The sequence below is a fragment of the Ictalurus punctatus genome, chromosome 18, assembly GCF_001660625.3.
Source record: "Ictalurus punctatus breed USDA103 chromosome 18, Coco_2.0, whole genome shotgun sequence".
Classification (NCBI taxonomy): domain Eukaryota; kingdom Metazoa; phylum Chordata; class Actinopteri; order Siluriformes; family Ictaluridae; genus Ictalurus; species Ictalurus punctatus.
Window position 1 is genome coordinate 13140170 of NC_030433.2, and position 21559 is coordinate 13161728.

General features: G+C 38.1%; 3 protein-coding genes across 3 annotated transcripts; 1 reads left to right on the forward strand and 2 right to left on the reverse strand.

The window, feature by feature from the left end:
* The first annotated feature begins 434 nt into the window (after window positions 1–434).
* Window positions 435–5176, forward strand: bada (BCL2 associated agonist of cell death a). The gene is made up of 4 exons (XM_017492278.3): window positions 435–877; window positions 1151–1255; window positions 3613–3845; window positions 4016–5176. Exons 1-4 carry the CDS (start codon window positions 730–732, stop codon window positions 4124–4126), a joined length of 597 nt encoding a protein of 198 aa, XP_017347767.1. The 5' UTR covers window positions 435–729; the 3' UTR covers window positions 4127–5176.
* Window positions 5177–5604: 428 nt separating this feature from the next.
* Window positions 5605–14056, reverse strand: zgc:110782 (uncharacterized protein LOC541358 homolog). The gene is given in 2 exon segments (XM_017492277.3): window positions 5605–6675; window positions 8354–14056. A coding segment is annotated over 1 exon segment (870 nt). The 5' UTR covers window positions 8354–14056; the 3' UTR covers window positions 5605–5805.
* A 154-nt stretch (window positions 14057–14210) lies between these two features.
* zgc:77262 (RRM1_2_CoAA_like domain-containing protein) lies at window positions 14211–17964 on the reverse strand. Its single transcript, XM_017492279.3, has 2 exons — window positions 17836–17964; window positions 14211–16494 (listed from the first exon to the last, which is right to left on the reverse strand). The coding sequence occupies exon 2, from the start codon at window positions 16432–16434 to the stop codon at window positions 15448–15450; it is 987 nt and encodes a 328-aa protein (XP_017347768.1). The 5' UTR covers window positions 16435–16494; window positions 17836–17964; the 3' UTR covers window positions 14211–15447.
* Between the last annotated feature and the right edge of the window lie 3595 nt (window positions 17965–21559).

Here is a 21559-nt window from a genome sequence, read left to right on the forward strand (position 1 = left end):
TTCAGCGTGTTAGCAGGAAAATTAAACTGAGGTATATTTAATATTAGTGAAATTTTGAAAATACTGTTATACATTTCCCATAATTTTATTAGATACACCTTTATGGAACGTATCGAGTGATGAAGCGAATCATTTTCTTTATTTTTACTCTTTATTTTATTTTATATATATATATATATATATATATATATATATATATATATATATATATATATATATATATATATATATATATAATTTATTTATTTATTTTTACTTTGCCTTTGTGTGTTTTATAACCATAGGAAGTAAACAAGTGGCTCGACAGCGCGAGCTGGTACAGCCCTATCGCAACAGTGACGTCTCACAGGACAGCCGCGAAAGAAAGAAAAAAAACAGCCTAGCAGCGGTCTCTGATTGGCTGTGCCAGAAAGCCTCCTCGCACCTGATTGGCTGTGAGTTGAAACTGTACACTACTGTACACAGATAACAACAATAAACCCGAGGTGATATGAGATCATCAGACACGCCGCTTCACAAAACAAGAGAGGGTGAGAAATTAGACGGTGCCACCTGTTAGACAGTCGGCGAAGACAATCACTTTGACTAGATGTCGCGTAGGGCGCGGTGTTTTGTTCTTTATTTTCATTCCGTGATGTCAACATTAGAAATCGGGAGAGCGTCTTTGGGTGTGAAACTTGCAGATTAGCTAGACATGTTAGCTTTTGTTATCTGGGTGTGTCGCGTGCCATGAGCAATCAATACCTACTGAGACTGAGGAAAGCTCGTTTTAATTTCGATAAGGAGGAATATACAAAAGTAATAAACACCAGAATAGGAAGTGAAGGAGGAGGAACCATTCTGAATCACTTCTTCGGGAATTCATCAAGAATTACAGGTAACTTTTGTGGATTTTTCTTTTCTTTTCGTTTCTAGGCAGCTTTCGAGATTTCCTAGGTCATTTTAAGCTTCCATATTAATATGAGTTCTGAGCCAGTTGGAGATCTCCTAACTAAAGAAGTAATGTCAGTCTACATGTAATCTACAAGCCTGCAGAGTGAGATCAACTCCTGTGATGCTGGACATTGTTATTTCTGCACTGACTCATTTGAATTTCAGTTAATACTGCTCATGACTAACAGATGAACCTGTAATAATTCATTGCCACCAGCTTTCACAATGGATGAGACACCACAAAGCGTAAGAGGAGATGCCGGTCCTGTGGATGACAAAGAATCAAGATGGTCAGAGACAGTCGAGAATACTGACTCTCCAAGTAAGACAATTGTGCCTTACACTCAGAAAGTCCTAAAGACTACATGAAGCTTAGATGTTAAAATGTTATCCCTATCTATCTATTTATCTATCATGACTGTGGCTGTTCACATTTATGTCTGCTGTGAGGATGATCTCATCGTGACACTGAAATCTCAGTGGAATATCATTAGAGGACCTTTTCAAGATCATTTCTACCAAATATGGTAAAGCAAAAAAAAAAAAAAGATCTGTAACGTCATTTATTGTAGATATCATCTTTCTCAGGTGCGGGCTCTGGTCATATAACACCACCAACATAAAAATGTAAAAAAAAAACAAAAAAAAACAACAACAACAAAAAAAACTGCTCATATAAATTCAGTTTATGTTGAATTCTCGAATCGAATTCATCAGAAGGCGCTGATTCATTTTCTTAACCCTCGTGCATCAATTAAAAAAAGTTACACATGGGTTTTATATATATATATATATATATATATATATATATATATATATATATATATATATATATATAACCACCATCAGTTCTAATCATAATTACCAAACATTCATGCATTTTTAGAATTGTAACCTTTTAAAAGCTGGTTTGTTTACATAATGCCTCAGATGTTTTTTAATGAAAAAAAAAAGAAAAATGATTTTTCATATACAAAATTCTAAGCAGATTTTTTTCTTCTATTATTACAGTCTTTACTATGTCAATGATCAACAATAACATTAATTTTGATGCATTTTTTTTAATGCAGTGTCAGATTTAAAAAACAAAACAAAAATCTACCACTCAGGTCCATAAAGGACAAAAATGTCAAAAAAAACTGTCATAGAAATATTATATATTAATTTTTCTTCACCAGCATCAGTTCTGATTATAACTACCAAACATTCATTCATTTTCAGAATTTTAACCCTTTAAACGTCGGTTTCTTTACATAATGCAAATAATCTTCAAAGCTCAATAACCTTCTCTGACTCATATTAAATGTTCACACATACAAACCACAACTCTGATATCCATACAAACACACTCACACAATTATAGCTGCATCATTTATTCAGTTGGTCTGCAGTGCTCTATAATACAGCAGAATCAGACAAAATGAAAAGCATGTATTTTCCCCAGAGGCTAAACCTGAGAAAATAGTGCACATTTCAGAAAATAAAAATATTTTAAAAATCAATGTTTTGAAACCTTGTGAACAAAATAAAAGCCTATTAACACAGAATACATGGTTTTGTGCTTAAACGTCGCAGGGATTAAATATTACAGTGTGAATGGGTTTCAATGGGGTCATTTTCATCCTTAAGGTCCTGAGTGTAAGTATTTTGTGTATCTAGTTTAAAATAGATTTATGAAAGCAAATGATGGTGAAATATTAAAATTTCAATAAAAATACACACCTTTTGGAAAAGTTATGCTGTTTGTATTAACACAGACAAAATGTTAAAAAAACGAAAAGACAAAAATGTCCATAAGAACGCACACGGGTTTAAAGCAGCTTGGACAGAATTTCTAGCTATAATTCAAATCAAATGAATACGTTCCTTCTTATATGTTATTGGCTCTTTAGTAATAGTTCATTCGCAGGACTTGTATGGGTGAAATGCTGATAAACTGAGTAAAACAAATGGTTAATTCACAAAGATGTACAGTATAATCGTTGATATGGTGATGTTCTCTGTAAGGTTATGATTATTTATGGTCTATTTTATGGTATTTATAGTATCCAGTATCAGCAATTCTAATGTAATGGTCAGTTCCTCCAGGATTTCATGTTTTGGGATGGCAGAAATGAACGCAAAATCAAGCAAACTCCGCAATATCTGCAGGAGTTTGCAGTTTTTTCAAAATGACAACAGATTTTCTGCTGAGATTTGGGCCATGTGACATCATCACAACACGCACTCAGCCAAAGCTCTCTTCAGTTTACGTGTGTCAAACATGAGTGCAGCTGAAAGGTCTTATTTACCAGTAAATATCACTACGAAAGGCCATGCAAAACTATTTTGTGCAACTGCAGTTCAAGTAGTTTTCCACAAAAAAACGCAGGAAAAAACTCAGTAAATTGCATCACAGATTTTGAAGAAAGAAAAAAAACAGCCATAGTAAAATAAAGCATTTTTGGCTACAACAGTCACAAAAAACTCTAGAGCTTCTATTATGTAAGTGATAGAGCAAAACCTTTAGCTTACAATTGAAAATGTTCTGTGGTATAAGAGAAATAAATCTCTTTTTATAGCAACATTTTAGAATAAATTTTCAGCTGTGAATGGTGGAATTAAAGGCTAAAATAAAAGATTATATTTATCAATGTTATTCTAATCCCTCACTCACTCTGGTGTGGCTTGTGGCTTCAGGCGTCGGAGGTCGAGTACGACTCTACTCTGAGTCCCAGGTGCACACGGTGAGCCGCTGGGAAGATGCTGAGCTCCAGGATGGAATTTCAGCTGAAGAGAGCGGAGGAGCTTCAGACGGAGCCCCATTCCGAGGCCGATCCCAATCTGCTCCTGCTGCACTGTGGAAAGCTAAGAAGTATGGACGACAGCTGAGGAGGATGAGTGATGAATTTGACACCTGGCTGGACAGAGGGGTGAGTTTCAATACTAATCATGAGAAGGGATATTAATGATGCATGACATATGAGTACATAATGGACACTGGGAACAAATAAAACTATACATGTACTCATAAAACCAGCAGAACGTTCGTCTGTGTTCGTTCCCCCCCCTTTATTTATTCTTTTTGTCTTGATGTTGCCAGGACATAAGGAGAGTGAGCAGTCCTGGGAAAGTGTCACAGAAGCAATCCAACCGTGGGTGGTTCTCCTTCCTCTGGGGATCTAGAGAGGAGGAGGAGGAGGGAAGAGAATAAAATTTCACACAGCTAAAATAGAGTGAAAAGTGAAGCAACAATCATCAAGACGAAGGCTGGTCATGTTTGTCACCAGTATGGCCTTTTCATCAAAGTGCTAGGCCAAACTCCTTTTAGAATTTTTTTTTTTTTTAATTCTATGAAATTACAGGAGAAAGGTGCTAAACATTTGACCACTGCAATACCTAATGTAACGAATTGTTTTTAGATTTGACAATCTTAACTGACAATCTGATATTTATGGACAATCTCATACTTACTGATAAAATTCAACCCCTAAATATTTATGAATTATTTATTACTTTGTACCCTTTAATATTTGGTAAGAAATGTGATATATTGTTCTATGATGTCTATGATTGTTCTATAAATGAATATATATATATATATAAAAAAATATGTTGAGTTTTAAACATGTGTCTTATTGAAGGTTTTAAAGGAATTGTTGGGAAAATGTAAATATATTGCAAGTGACTCCAAAAGTCACTGAAACAGCCTGTGAAAGTCGTGTGTAGTGGTGGTTAATGATGCGGGTATTGGTCTAATTCAGTCAGGTTCGTCTCAGGGTTTTCTTTTATCACAGCATTTGCTGTTGCTTTCGTTATTGTTTCCATTTTAATAAGACATCAACTGGAGACCTGAGTGCATAATGTGTTTATGAAATGTTTTTGGATTTCACACCTTTTCATGTTTCAAGAGCTGGTGGTTGTCTTTGGCCTTTTATATACACACACAGTACTGGACTTTAGCAGATTGGGTTAAATTGCTTTGTATGCAAAAGTACAGTGAATTCCAGCCAAACGTTTGCTTCAGCAAATCATTACAGATGGAAAACCCAAATGCTGTGTAAGCTGGTCTTGAATCTCTTATTCATTTTGTTGATGCCTTACTTGAAATGTGTTTCTGTGTGTCTTTTTCACAAGCTCTTGGTAAGAATTTATACTGCATTAAATATATTGTGATGAAGCTGTTTGTATAACAATTTGTTCTATTTGTGTCATTGTTTAATTTATTATTTGTGATCGAAAATAAAATTCTGAACTCCATAAATTTCTGCTTTTATTTAGCCAGGTATCAGACATTTTTACAATTAACAAAGATTACCAGACCTAGAAAACTTTAGTGTTACGGCCAAATGCTTGAATTTGGTGTGGCTCTTTTCAAAATTTTCGATGCAACTTGCAGAGGTTTTTTTGTGTGCTTTTTTTTATCTGAAAACTACTTGAATTGGCCAAATTGCAATTTCACAAAATTGTTTTGCCGGTCTGTCGAAGTGATGTCATCGTAACCAAATATTGGATGAAATCTATGATAATTTTGAAAAATTGCAAGCTCCTGCAAATATTGCAGAGTTTCCTTTCATTTCTGCAATCGCAAAATCCTGGAGGGACTGACTTTCAATATCTACTGCCGCGTTTACCCAAACTCTACAGTGTTGAAGCTTATACTGTGTTAAACTTTGATCTAGTACTCAATAGCACAGTCACACAAAAATAATTTTATTAAAATACACCATCTTTCCAAAGACCAGGGGCATGTTACAAAAGTAATACAAGTGACCATAGGCAACTTAATACAGAGGGCACTTTTAACCTGGGCTTAAATGTTAAAGAGGCATATCAGGCATATTTAAGCCCTGAATCATTACTCAGTTATAGAATTATTTTATAACAACTTTATTATTGTATGGAGGTTGAATCTCTCGTACAATACCTAGTTTCACAGTTTAGGGCATCAAGTCTCTGCATTTCTTTTTCGCTCAGCTCAAAGTCAAAGATTCTGATGTTTTCTTGAACGCTTTGTGGCTGCGATGAGCGAGGCAAAACAGAAATGCCCTGCTGAACGGCCCACCGGAGTAACACCTGAGCTGGAGTTCGTCCACAGCTCTCAGCCACGTCCTTCACCTCCAGATCCTCCAGGAGTGCACCCTTTCCAAGAGATGAGTACGCTTGGAAGTGAACACCTGCCTTTTTGCACATGTCCCTGAGTTGTATTTGAATAAGTTTCGGGTGACACTCCATCTGCAGCACTGCTGGAGGCACACGGCAGCTTTTAAACAACTCTAAAAGATGCCTCTCAGTGTAATTCGAGACCCCTATGGCCTTAAACTTCCCACTATCATAAAGTTCCTCCAGTACAGCCCAGCTCTGCGAGCGATACTTGGCATGTAGGGGATCTGTTGGTTCTAAACCCCCAATCCCAGGCCAGTGCACCAGATACAGGTCTATGTATTCACAACCCAGCTGTTTCAGACTCCTCAAGCATCCCTCTTTGGCTCTGGGACCATGGTCTTATGGTCCCAGCTTGCTGATGAGGAACACGTCTGAACGCACAAGGCCATGCTTGGGCAGGAGCTCCCTGATGACTTGCCCTAGTTGACCTTCGTTGCCGTACGCTGCAGCCGTATCAAAAGCACGATAGCCTGCATCAAGAGCAGCACTGAGGGACATGTACAGCTCTCCATAAGTGCGCAGCTTGTACGTGCTCAGACCCAAGAGAGGAATCTGTGTTCCAGAGTTGAGAGGAACTGCACTCATAGTGGACTGCATCTGAAAATAGGTTCCTCAAGTGAGACAAAAGAAGGAACTTAGTTTGCCTTTAGGTTCTCAACCTTGGGGTCGTGATCCCACATGGGGTTTCCTGAGGTATTTTACCAACACTTATTCATAATGTAGTTCTATGCATATAAACATTAAACAAAATGTAATAATGTAATAGTAATTAACACCGTCTGTTCATTTTTTCAATTTCACTAGCCTTCAATTCAATTTGGAACTTGTTGTAAGCTCACTTTATACCAGACTGCAGCGGCACCCATCCATCATGCGCATGTTATTCAAAGACGCCTTTTCACCACACGCTGCTTTTTAAAATGAAAATATGTGTACGTGTAATTAGTATATTAATCATGTGTGTTTATATATAAATAAGTGTATTTTTGTATGGCATGGTCATGTGTTATAGTTAGAAATACTACAAAATACAATATTCATGCTATATTTTCTCGTGTATGCCCAATATCTACACACATGGGTGATGTATCATTCTGTAGCCTACTGCTGCAGTACATGCTGTAGCTTAAAAAAATAATAAAACTTTGTAAGCATATACAATGGTAATGAATATTTATATTAATTACAGATATTTGCATGTAATATTTACTAAACCAGTGCAAAACAAACAAACAAACAAACAAAAAAAGCATGAATGAATACCACAGAACTGGATGTGGACAGGCTGCTATGCTTCATGCTCATGATATTATTACGTGAAATACAATTCGTGAACCTAATTAAACTAACAAACCCAACCATTTGCTACAACTTGTTTAGTTGTTGCAGGTTGGAGGTTTCAGTGGCCTTGTGGTCCTGTGGCGAACTCGTTTGGAGGTGACATCTCGACTAGATCTCCTGACTTTGATAAGATGCAGTGAGACACACAATCCCGGGCCGCTCATTACACAAGGTGAGTGCAGAGCAGCTGCAGTTGTAGGCTTTTACACAGACATTCATAAAAGTGTCATTAAATGTGTAAATAAAAATAATCCATGTAATATATATATATATATTTTTTTTTTTTACCTTTGATGTATAACAAACAATTAAAATGTTGTGTGATATGTTTTTATACTTATTTGTTGAGATAAATGTTAGTCTTTAAATAAGAAAGTTGCCATACATCTTGTGGACTGGATGTATGAATGAATTCTCAGTGCATTACTGTAAAGTAGTATGCTTAACATTTCTACTAATAAGGACCAAGGGCCATTAAAATGGTGTAATTGGCTACAAAATGTTAAAAACAGCTGCTTTAGGGTGTCACAATATTACTTCAACAAGAACCTCCCTGCTGAAAAAAACAATAGAAACCATCACAGAAATTCTAATGGTTTCCACTACAAATACCATCAGTTAACCATTAAAACCAATACCATTATTGGTCCTAAATGGTATCCAGCCATAACGTCAACAGAAGGCAACAAATTACCAATAGAGACTCAGAGGGACCATTAAAAGCAATATAATTCCCATTAAAAATTCTATGAGGGTTTTTATAGTTTTGTTTTCAGCAGGGCTGGAACAAATAGTGCAGTCTCTCTCTCTCTCACGCACACAGAGTTTGTCTAATACTGCTTTCTAGACAAATGCACAGCTAGAAAGATGTTTTCTCTGTACTCGTGTGACCTTTATCTTACCTCAGTCTACCAAAACCAACATAGATACTTACGCTTTATGTAAATCTGTTAGTATTCAGGACTTTAATAATGCCGATTCTCTTTTAAGCCATGCAGGAACTTCCGCTAAATGGCTTCCGGTTAATTACTTGCAATGCGTCCTTTCGCCACAGGAGGGCACTTAGTGTAGGGGGTGGGGGGTCATGAACGTTTTTCAATAAAACACAAAGACGTTGTATGGATTTCTGTGCAGTCCACCCTCCCCTTTTTTCCTTCACTATGACAAGTACACCTTATACTAGATCTCAACCACTGATATTTATTCACGTTTGCCTAACCCTGGTCCTGTCCTACACATCTTAACATATTCCCTGCTCGAGCAAACCCACTTTGGCTGTTATTTAGCTAATTAGTTGAATCAGGTGTATTGGGAGCGCAGGGATAACACCAAATGTGCAGGACAGGGGATTCTTATGGGCCAGGATTGGATACTCAAAGAACTCCATAAGTTAGGCTGGTGCTTTTCAAACTTTTTTGCAGAAGCAACCCCTTCCATTTATCATCAGTAGCAGCATGGTAATACACACTGGATGGGACACCAGCCCACAACTGTTCACCATGCACACACAATCACACCAGGTGCCAATTTAGAATAGTCAATCAACCTTTTTGGTAGGCGAGAGGGAACCAGAGCCACTGGAGGAAACCCATGAAGAGATCTTGGGAAACTGACAGTAACCCAAGCTCAGGATCGAACAAGGAACAACTGGTGCTGTGACACGTCAACTTTTCCAGTGTTTTTTGTTATTGCTTTATTAATCCACTAACTCCATTATGCTCAATAAAAAGTATTGTATGAGCACAGTCCAACTATTCAAATATTAGACATACTAGGCAAATGTGGATCAACAGTTTAATTTATTGGAGCTATGTAGTATTTCATTTATAAAGTTCCCACCCATTGAACGTTGAAGATACGCTGTTCTAAAATGTAGATTCAGAACATTCAGTTAAAAAAAAAAAAAAAAAAAAATGCAGTTGGATTGAAGCTGACATTATTTGGATAAAAGCCATTTAATTAAAGTGACCAAAAGAAGTCATAGCCTTCTTAACATTCTCAGGAAAAACTAGACTTCCCTGAGCAGGTATGCTACCTTGGTACTTATTCTACTAAGTGAATTTACTAGTATAATTTACAACTATAACTTTCTGAAGGTACTTAACTGATTGAAAGCGTTTGAGAGTGCTTATATGTTATATTTTACATTGAGTAACAAATGAACCTGTGTAACATTTTTTCACACTGAAAGACAATGGAAACTATTTTGCCACCTTCAAATCTGTCCTGCTACAACTGCCCCAAATGACATTATTAACGGGATTCACCATGAAGTAGCACAAACTCCCAAAATGGGAACTAAGTACTGATGCACATAAGGTGTAAAGATGATCTAGCCTTGACTGAAACACTTCTCCCAAACATCCAACCTTTTTCTGGAGGCACAAGAACTGGTTATCAGGATACAATGGTTTACGATGATAGAACCACACACAGGCCTACAGTAGGAGTCATAACTTACGTAAAAGAATGGCATAAAAGCTATTGAACTCAAGCACAAACAAGAATTACTCGTCTAATAATCTTTTTTTGTAAAAATACAGAAGACATCCAGCACATAATAATAGAGCTGTCTTTATTCACATGTTCCATACATGAACAGACACACCCTGTAAATTTACAGGAGACATGTTTGTTGAAGACATGTTGGTTAACTAAGAACAAAAAGAAATGATTGTTCAGTTGAATTCACAAATTTTCAAATATTGTTCTTGGTTAAATTTTGCAATTTAGATTGAAAGTGAGTCATATGCATCCAAGCTCCTATTTAGAAACATCCCTTTGAAAGTGGAGAAAATGCCTTAATTTCAAGTGCACCTTCCCTGATTTCTGAAGTAGGGACAATAAATCTTGCAATCTCTAAATATAAGCACAGAACAGCAATTTATTGTCAAAACATTCATACTACATCTATAGCTGGATGACAATCTGACTTTATAATTCTGGTACACAAGTGTTTAGAAAATGTGGCTATAAAAGACTAAGATAGCTACTAATCAAAGAGAGCTCTTCAAGGCATTGGTAAACAACAGACAAATTTGGGATGCAGAGCCATTGTGTTTATAGAAACCTGGTAGTCTGGTTTGGCCAGTACATGCCAGTGTACAGTTGTTTTATGTTACAATTTAGATTAATTAGTAGAACAATGTTTTTATGAGGCAACTGATGCATTGAATCAGTTGGTATTCTTAAAATAATAAATGTAATTTACACAATTTTCCATCTACTCCAAATATTACACATCAATTTTATACTCAAGTGATGAGGCAAACACAACTGTCAAGTAATGATAATCTATTTTACCCCCCAAAAAAACCATACATGTATAAAACGTCTTTGACAGGCTTCAAACATTCTACAAGCTACAAAATCAAAAATTTAAAAATAGTGGCATCATCTATATTCACTATTGTACCATTAATTTATTTTCTTATTTTACAATTAAAGTATTTTCCCATAGAAAGTAACCCTAAGTGGTCACCTTAAAGCCTGTTCAAGAAACTACCAAGAGAAACTACTAAGGAATTCCTAGGTTGTGGAAGGGTGGGGTTGACCCCATTTCTATGAATGACTGCATGTTTCATCAATGAATGTCGACAGGGATTGGTTGATGCAGTATCAAACTGCATGTTGAACTCAAACAAAAGCCCATGTCTCACAATAACTGGCATTCCTAAAAATTCTTATGAACAAAAAAAAAAAACCAGAGGGTTATTCAAGTTTATATTTTAATTTAGATTCACCTGAAAGTTTAGGAACTCTTCAGCAGTCACCAGGATATAAATATACAAGAGAACACAGAGGCCAAAATCATTCAACAACATGGGGAGGATTTGAGAATACAAAAAATAAATTAGGAAAAAAAGTGTGTAGACATTCATAAATCAGACAATGGCTATAAAAATAGCTACATATGCCCAAAAATACCCATATTCACGATCAAGCTTATGTAAGAACCTTAAAACATCTAGAGCTATAATGCTCTTGCCTGGAAATGGATACAACTGTATTTAACCCCTCACACACGGTGAGGAGGATGGTTATAGTTATAGAGGCATCATGGCTGGAAATTTGCAGAAGATGGCAGCATTTTGGGGTCACCAAATCTCCAATTAGACACTACCGCCATGACAACAAACTATTTGGAAGGCATAGCAGATTATAGCCTTTTCATTCATCTAACAACAAATATAAGTACCTGGAGTTCAGTAGACACTACTGGAACTGGGTTCTATGGTCTGATGAAACAAAAATAGTTTTCTGTCAATTCTCAACATGGATTTGGAGTGGGGGGGGGAAAAAAAAAAAAAAAAAAAAAAAAAAAAGGATGTTTATACAGAAAACAAACTAATCCCCACTGTTAAGCAGGGTCCTGGGCCCTGGGAACCATGTTAGGGTACACAGTATCATGAAATTCCCCAAAGTATATTTTAAATGAAAATTTGGCAAATGGGCCATGGTTGCATCTATCAGCAGGACAATGATCTAAAACATATGTCCAAATCCACACAAAAAGGAGTGAATGACCACAGAATCAATCTTATGACATGACCATCCCAGTTTCCTGAACTGCACTCCATTGAAAGGCTGTGGGCTGAGGAAAAGAGTCCACAAGCAAGAACATAAGACCATGGAGTATTTGGACAGATTCCTTGCTCTGTAACCTCCAATCTCATTAAGCACTATATGTGAAGACTCAAAGTATTAAAAGCAAGAATGCCAATAATTATGTTTTTTTTATTTAAAAAAAAGTTGAGGATTTTTTTTTCACATCCTTTGAATAAATATACTTCAGTTAAATGTTAGATTTCTCTTTAGTGTGAGATATATCGAAATAACCAAAGACATTGTTTCATAAACGTTTTACCCACATTTACCAATGGCACCGATAATTTTGTAGCTTAAGTTAAACATATTTTCTGCCTAAACTGTAGTTTATGCATGGCTTTGTAGTTTCTAAACTTTAAAAAGAAGCAATGATTATTCATTTTATTATGGCACACTTATTAATGTTTGTAATACGACTTGGATTTTATTTGAGTTTACTGTAAAGAATTCAACATAAGCCAATCACTGTTGACATTTAGTTATGAAACGGCATTGTTGAAAGCAGTCTGGGGAGGGCATTTATTGTTTGATTCCAAACACGACGATGTTTGTGGTTCATCTGCGATGCATAATTGCAATTTTTATGTGGCCAAGCACTGAGAAGCAGCGTGAGCATTAATATTCCGCTAATATTTCATGTTCAAGCTTTGTTAATTTTTTTTTATAGACTGCAGTACTATGTCCTAAATCACATCAGCAACTCCTTCCCTTTGCTTTATTTACATGATATATAAGTGGAGAATTGTAATATTTGGCAAAGTTGTAAACTATATAGTTGTGCTGGCAGGGCCCAGTTCGGTAACCAAAATACAAATATGTGGATTACCAACATCCGACTAATGAGAGCAACTGGTTGCAATTCTCTACTTACCAGAATCCTGTTGTAAGAGGGTGAACTTTCATACTGACAGAACATATGACTGACAGGGATTCTAACCTAGGCAGATTGCTTGTTTCAGGGTGTGGCTTTGGCATAAACCTACACCAAAATCACTACTTACATTGGATGCAGTGTGAGGCATATAATTACAGTGTGTGGATATATGGCCAAAAGAGAAAAAGTATGTAGACACCTGACCATCACACCCATATGTGGTTCTTCCCCAAACTGTTGCCATAAAGTTGGAAGCACTCAATTGTCTAGAATGTCTTCGTATGCTGTAGCATTAAGATTTTATTCACTGGAACTAAGGGGCTCAAACATGTTCCAGCATGACAATGCCCCTGTGCACTGTCGAGGTCCTGAAAGACATGGTGTGTCAAGGCTGTAGTCGAAGAACTCGAGAGGCCTGCACCTCAACCACGGGACACCTTTGGGATGAACTGTGCCCAACTACACTAATGCTAGTGGAGCCGTAGTTTTGGAATGGGATGTTCAATGTCAGGTGTGCATATACTTTTGGCTAGATAGCATATCTACTGTATGGAAAAGATTTTGGACCAGACTTCCATGGCTTCAGCGTCGCAGTGCAAAGCCAAACAACAACAAAAAAAATACTGTACATTTGTCGAAAATGGAAAATTGTGTAAATTTGCTGTTTCCCAGATCAGTGTGAGCTGCTCTGTTTTAAAAGCAAATAGGATATCTCTCAACCTTGTCTCAAAACAGGTAAAATTTAAAATCACTGAAAATCACATGTTAAGATTTAAAAAATAAAAATAAATAAATAAATAAAAACAAATTACAAAATTACTCCAAAAACACTTGCCTGACAATCCGATGACTTGTATGGGAATGGAAAAAAGAAGGAAAAAAAACCAAACAAACAAACAAAAAAAAAAACAAACACAAATTTGACATGAGTGCTTCAAAAAACATGTAAATGTTTAGACAAAACCAAACATTCTTTCCAGTGTTACTTACCTGTGCAATTAACTTACCTGTATTTCGTGTATGGCAACACAGTTAGCCACAAATTCTTTTAATAATGCAAATATGGTATGAAACTTTTGGCCAGGGATCAAGGCAAGGCAGTAGAGTAATAGCAGACCTTGAACCTGTGGTGGAAAATTTGGAGTACTATAGGCCCCTATTAAGACCATTTAATATTAGCTGGTTTCTTGGCTTTCTTTGTAAGAGAGTGGTCAGGTCAACAGGTCACTTGAACGAAACGAGTGTTAACGGGTGCGAAATGTGTGCGACATTCAAAGGGAAAAAACGTTACAACGGAAAAAAACGGTAGTCAGAGCACTCGGTTTTATTTAAACGACAGCGGCTGTTATGACATAACTAAATTTCTTTTAAAGTAACCACACCAAGCACAGAAATCGACTTGCGTTCGGACACCTGTTAAAGAGCTCAACCATTTATAAAAGACATCGGTTTGCATCCAGTCGAGATATGGGTTCAGAGGTACATTTTAACAAAGTTTTTAACAAAATGAATGTAGGGAAACACCATCACACGTAGGATAGGCTACAATATTTGGGTTTTGATCATAGTTTTAATCACAAGCAGGTCCATTGTATCGAGATGTTAAAACGTCTTGAATATAAAGAAAGGCTACAAAGTCTGTGTGAACGATTAATGGGCTGACCACAATATTTTAGGAGCAATACCGACTATGTGGTTGTAGTTTTTGTTTTATGTAGCGGATGGTCATTTGTTTTCCCCGAGTTTCCTTTAGTTGACGCTGCTTTTTCCTAGGAGGCGACGTTGTTTCCAAGCGTGGTGTGTCGAGTCGATGTTGTGTTCGGGCGGCTGTTAAGATGCGATTTGATGATCAGTTGTCGTCCCCCGGCTCTGCCCACTACCGCATATTTAATAACGTCCTCCCTCTTCCTCATGCGGGTCCCAGCTCTGGAACGCAACGTAACTGTGTGAAAGCTATCTGTCCGCAAAGTCTGTGTGAAAGCTATCCATAAGATTGTTGTATAACCTCAATTTAGAGCCTTACCATTTTTAATCATGCTAGTCACATACAATGATTTAGGAAAAATCTAATGAAATAGCATATGCCTTAATGTTGTACAAAAATGTAACCATGCTGGTATGGGCTAGGGTTAATTTAAATAAGGAGCACATTAAGCCCCTGTAACAAAAATCTATGATAACAGCGCACTCACTAGTACTAGGCAGTCCTTCACAATCTAAACTGACATACATGCAAAACATACCACTTAATTAAAAGACAATTTGAAGAAATCAAATCTTCTAATTTTGAAAAAAATACTCAAAATGATAACACCTACAGTCTTTACACAATAAAAAAAAAAAAACGTGTCTAAATTCTAAGTCAGCATTTGATTCTCTAATACACTAAGTTGAACAGTTTAACAGAATATTAGCTGCGCTATACCCATTGTGAGAATTAGCTACAAGCATCATAGAATATTTCCTAATTCCTGCAGATATGTCCCTGTTTATTAGCTTGCCTTATACAAAAAGGGAGACGTATCGACTTTATGGACAAAGCAAGTTTAGTAGCCACGGCCGAAGCCATTGCTGTACTTGTCCTCCACGTAATCATCTTTATCAAAGCCTGAGCCGACCGAGTAACGCTGATAGCCGGAGGCCGCGGCGGAGGACGGGGGAGGAACTGCGGCGCCCGAAGCACCACGAGGATAGCTGCGCATGTAGCTAGGAGGCGGCGGCGGTGGCGGCGGAGGCAGCAGCGACCGACGATTGCCCAGAGGGCTGCGCTCTCGGTAGTAGCGAGGGGCGACGGGAGGCGAGGCGGTTTGCTGCGAAGGCGGAGGACGCCGCTCGAAGGGGTCCCGGTCGTAAAAATGCGGGGCGGCGGCATACGGATCGTGGCGAACACCTCTCTCATATGCTTCGCGGTCATAGTAGGAGCGGGGAGGTGGCGGTGGGAGTGGTGGTGGCGGAAGACGACCTCGAGGCGGATAGAAATCGCCGAGTGGAGGACGCGGGGGCAAGTAAGGAGGATGGTGCGGATGGGGTGGATAGTGATGGGGAGGAGGGGGGAAATAGTCATCTCCTCTGCTATTTTTGGCTTGATTACTGCGAGAGAGTGACACAAAAATTTTTTGATCCTCCAATTTCGTATGATTAAGCTCCCTGATGGCCTCCAAGGCCTCGTTTTCCCTCTGCATATGAACAAATGCATAATTCTTCACAATATCACACTCCACCACCTTGCCATATGGCTGGAAGAGCTCCTTGATTTTGGAAGCTGTGACACCCTCAGGTACGTTGCCCACGTAGATCTTGGTGGCGTTGCGCACCTTGGTGGTGGCGTACTCGACGGTGATGCGCGAGCCATTGAGAACTTGCTTGTGCAAGGCAGCAACAGCTTTCTGTGCCGCATCCTCCTCATCCATGTGCACAAAGCCATAATTCTTCAGGATGTCACAGTCAGAGACAACACCATGTTGTTCAAACAATGCACGCAGCTCTGCTTCGGTGGTTGCTGAAGCTACATTACCAACAAATATCTTCACCATTTTTAGTGGCTGCAATGAGGTTGGATTTTGGACAGGATCCTTGGCAACTGGACGCAGTCCCTAAAAGCAAAAAGAGATGTCAGAAATAACATAAAACTTTCACCAAACATCTGTGTTAACAGCGTTGCAAAATTGGGGAATTTGTTGCTAAATTTGGAGACTTTTTAGACCTGTTTACTGACCTTTGTCTCTAGGCTCTTATTTGAAATAAACACACTGACTTTTTGAGCAGACATCAATACAGCTCTTGTGGTGCCATGACTAAAGACAAGCTTTTCTTTTCAGTAATAAAAAAGCTATATTATTTCCTATTCTGATAAAACTCTTTGCATCTATTGTTTTATTTTATGTATCTTCGGAAAAGCTTCCCTTTTCATGTAGCGTAGTTTAATAATGTGTCAAATGATAATGACGCAATGAATATGCAAATTAGTCCATGACGCACGTGGTGACTTCTTGAGCTCGGATTAGCTACTTTCCCCTGAACAGAGCAGACAACACAGGGTTAACTACAGGGCCCCCCTCCCCCAAATATGTGTTAGTAGTTTCATTTTTGTGAAACTACTAACATATTTGTGGATCTCATTCGATGAATTTGTTTAATTTTTGTAAATCTCGCTGCGTTTATTTGTAGATCATAATCTATTTATTTGGATTTATAAAACAATTCTAACCTCCATACAAAATGGCCGGAGAGATGACTCGTGACGATTTCATGTCGAAGACTCGCGATATTATATTCTCCGCATATCTCCCACCCCAAAACAAAACAAAAACCGCTTTCTCACAGTTTATCCATCAGGCGAAGTTATTTTTTTAGTGCACGTAGTCTCCGCCATGTTCATTGATATGAACGGATAAGAAATAGATACAAAATGGACTCTTGGCGAAGAGGCAGAAACCACAACACAGCTAAACAAACAAAAAAAAGCTTGACAAAACTTAACATTTCTTATTTCCCCCCCCACACACGATGCTACTCATTCAAACCAAGAGTTCTAACACAAACCAATTTTTAAAACGACCATGTAAAACCATGAAGAAAAAAAACATTCAAACAACTGAGCGCATGTCCAATGGTACAGCTATCGTACAGCTAACATAAATCTATAGCTATTGTGATTTAGCAATCATGTTAGCTACAGTCTTGACATCGCAAAATACCAAAAATATACGGTTATAACGTCTCAATACGGTAGCCAAGCTGTTTGAGTGATTAAAACTTGTGAGAATAACACAGACAAACGATTACTTTAGTAAATATAAACGAATTCTAGCTAGCTTAGCTATCTAGCTAACCTTTCAGTAAATATATGTTTGCATGAAGTAAACGGAAATCGTTTGTACATTGCATATCAACACAACGAAAACGTTTAATGGATCAAACACATGAAAACTTACCACGAAAGCAGAACTACAACAACAAATACCCACTGGTTCCTTATTGTCAGTATTTCATTAGCTGTAGAGCCGGGAGTCGACCTTCAAATGAGTTGATTCTCCGTTCCCGCGCATCGTGACTCGGGAATCGACTCATATGCTTTGATTTGGCTCAAACAACATGAAGTTAATAAATGTGTTAAGATTGACACATCTAAATCTACTGTCAATCAAAATAGTATACTGTGATTATTATTATTATTAGTAGTAGTAGTAGTAGTATTTGTATTAAGAATCTACTGACTCAAATGGAATCTTTAAATCCTATGACCGGGAGCCGACTTGGAGTCAACTCCCAAATTTACGGAACAATCGACTCCAGCTCGCTCTGTTCCAATGAGATAAGTTTACCTCAAGTTGATTGCTTGCATTTGGCTATCGCTCCCTAGTGGTGGACCCCTTCATTTACATCCATCAACTGAAATGTATTGTTATAAATAATCCGTCTCTTGTTATTTTTAAATTTAAAGACGGTCGGAGGAGGAAATATGTTGTATGTTGTTGACGCATCTCGAAAAAACCCCTTTTGTAGTCTCTCTTTATAAATAAAAACTCGCTTAAAAATGGCAGTAAAACTGCATTGCATTTTAGCCAATTTTTCAAACATATGTATGGTATAATCGGTAAACTTTCTTAGTGTGTGTGTGTGTGTGGCTCAGGAGTTTTGACATCATATTAGTCCACAGACTCCTCAAAAATCGTATATCAACCCAAATAATCGTCAAAACGAGACATGTGCAGAAGTCGCACATAGGTGTAGACCCCAGGCTAGCCAATAGAACGCGTGGAAAATCCGAGAGGCAGGTCGGACGGACCTATCGAAAAATAATGGTTCGACTCCCACCTTGGCTAAAAAGTGATTTTAAAATTTTTTTTAATGTGGAATCCATAACGAAAATGTGAAAAATTAAAAAAAATAAAATAAAATTGAAAATGTATTGCAAATAAGAATTAAGAGTTTTAAGACATTTACGAATACAAGCAAGATAAAACATATTTACAAATACACCAGATAAATAACTTTTTTTTTTTAAAAATACAAAGATGTCTACACAATTCCACAATGGAGAGAGAGAGAGAGAAAGAGTGAGAGAGCGAGCGAGCGAGCGAGAGAGCGAGCGCGGTGAGCACGCACAGAACGAACAGAAAGAGATTCTTGGACAACAGTATTACACAGTAAGTGTTTGTGGATTTGTAACTATTTACCAAAATCCAACCTTGGCTTGGAATCAGACATGCCATACACAGACCTTAAATGCTGTGTTTCACAACAGAGTTATTTTCTTTTTTCAACAATCCACCTCTGCCTCTCAGCCTTATAGAATGGAGACTGCTGAAACTCTGCCCATGTCATCTCTGCATTCCTTCCCTGTGCCTGATACAGAGAGAGCACTTTAGCAGGACAGTAAATGTATTTGCCTGCCACTCCAGGGAAACCAGTATAGATATGAGGGCTATTGGGTCCTTGTTTTAGTGGCTGGTGGCAGAACCTGCACAGACGACCAGAGGATGGTCCACTAATGATTTCTTCTTGCCTCTCTCTTCAATCACCCTCTTCCTATCTGCCCCCTCTGCTTTGAGGCCTCCAGCTCCCGCTGAAAGAAGGGAGTGTCTGCAAAATCTTCAAATGGCATCCTGGGGTTGGTCAGTCCCTCTGCAGAGTATGCCTCAAAGACTTCTCTGGAGCAGTAGAAGTATTTAACATCACCAGCCTGATAAAAGAAATGCACGAGGAGCCATCACCCAGGTAACGAGACATTGGCTGACCACAAGCTAAACAGGATCTAATTTGTTTTTTTGGTGTCTGCTGCTGTTGTTGCAGGGCTGCCTGGTGCTTCTCTAGGATATCTTTAACCATCTTCTCAACTGCTGCCTGTGTCAGAGGAATGTCTTTAGGAACATTTTTGAGGTGTTGACTTGTCTTGCAAAGAATGATTCTCTTTAATCCTTCTTGCCTCATCAGATGGGTCCCGATGTAAATGACCTGATGGGCCTCCCCTGAAGGACACTTTGATTCTCCCAGTGGAAAAAAATGTTTTCTTCATGCTGACTGCCTCAGTAGTACCCATAGATATGAACAATTGAAATAAATAAATAAATAAATAAATAAAAGCATTTACATAGTTATGCATAATGTTTTATAAACTAAAAATATGGCAATTGATTCTTTTAAAATGACTTGACAGGTTTCATGTTAGAGTAAAAGATCAATGACCCATATTTAATTATCCATCCATCCATCTTCAACTGCTTACTCCTTCTTCAGGGTCACGGGGAACCTTGAGGCCAATCCCAGGGAGCATCAGGCACAAGGCGGGGTACACCATGCACAGGGTGCCAGTCCATCGCAGGGCACACTCACATACACACTCACACACCCATTCATACACTACGGACACTTTAGACACGCCAATCAGCCTACCATGCATGTCTTTGAACTGGGGGAGGAAACCGGAGTACCCGGAGGAAGCCCCCGCAGCACGGGGAGAACATGCAAACTCCACACACACATGGCCCCGGCAGGAATCGAACCCCGGACCCTGGAAGTGTGAGGCGAAACTGCTATATTTAATCATATTATATTTAATTATACAACTATTGAAAAGATACACATCTACTCTAATATAACCTAACATAATATAATATAACCTAATCTAATATAATTGTGTGATCTGCTCACTTGTTACCAAAAGACCTTATTTTCATGTGTTTAATTACTGAACAAACAACAGACACTGAACAACAGACAACAGAAATGTCACTCGGCATACAAACGTATAATAACGTTTCTGAACTGACCCTATGCATATAGTTACAAACCATTCAAATGATATTCATAATATACCGATTTTTCTTTAGAGTAAACAATTGTACAGTTCACTTTACCTGCTGCCTTATTGTGCTTTTTTTCAGGTAAAATGGCGAATGTTATTTTCGGGGGGGGGGGGGGGGGGGGGGGGCAAAAAGAGATGAAAGCCGAAAAAATAAAGCCGATGAAGTATTAACTGGTTGATAGGCAGCGGAGGCATTTCAAATTGTAGGTCCTTAAAAAAAAAATAAATAAATAAAAATCGGAACAGCACGATGGAATCAACATGTGGCCAAAAATATATTGCATCCGTAGTGATGAGAACTACCATTGTAAATGAAGTGGAAAAGTTAAAGAAAGCTGCGCAGATGCAGTACATGTCAGTTTCCGTAGTGTAGTGGTTATCATGTTCGCCTCACAAGGTCTCCAGTTCGAAACCGGGCGGAAACACACGATCACCATTTCCCCCCCTCCGAGTTATGCTTAAATACGTTCAGTCTGAATTTGCTAATAACTTTGAATAACAACAGACACTAAAGTCCTAACTATAAAGACAGCCACAAGGGAGACACAGATGTTACACTTTATTTCATGATGAAATTTCCACCTTGCCAAAAGTCTCATTTCCCCCATAGCCTTTCATTTTGGCTTCATTAGATACATATCCGACCGTGACACTAAAGTAGGGTATGATGTAAAAAACGGTTTTAGCTTTTCAAAGTAGATCTACTTTACTATCTATAGTATACTGCTGGTCGCCATGGTTTCCGTGGAAAGGCCAGGCCAAGTCCTCCTCTGTCCACTCGGCGGCCATCTTGGCAACACTACCAGGCAGTTATTCTGAGTCCTAAAAGACCCTACTTAAAAGAGGACAGA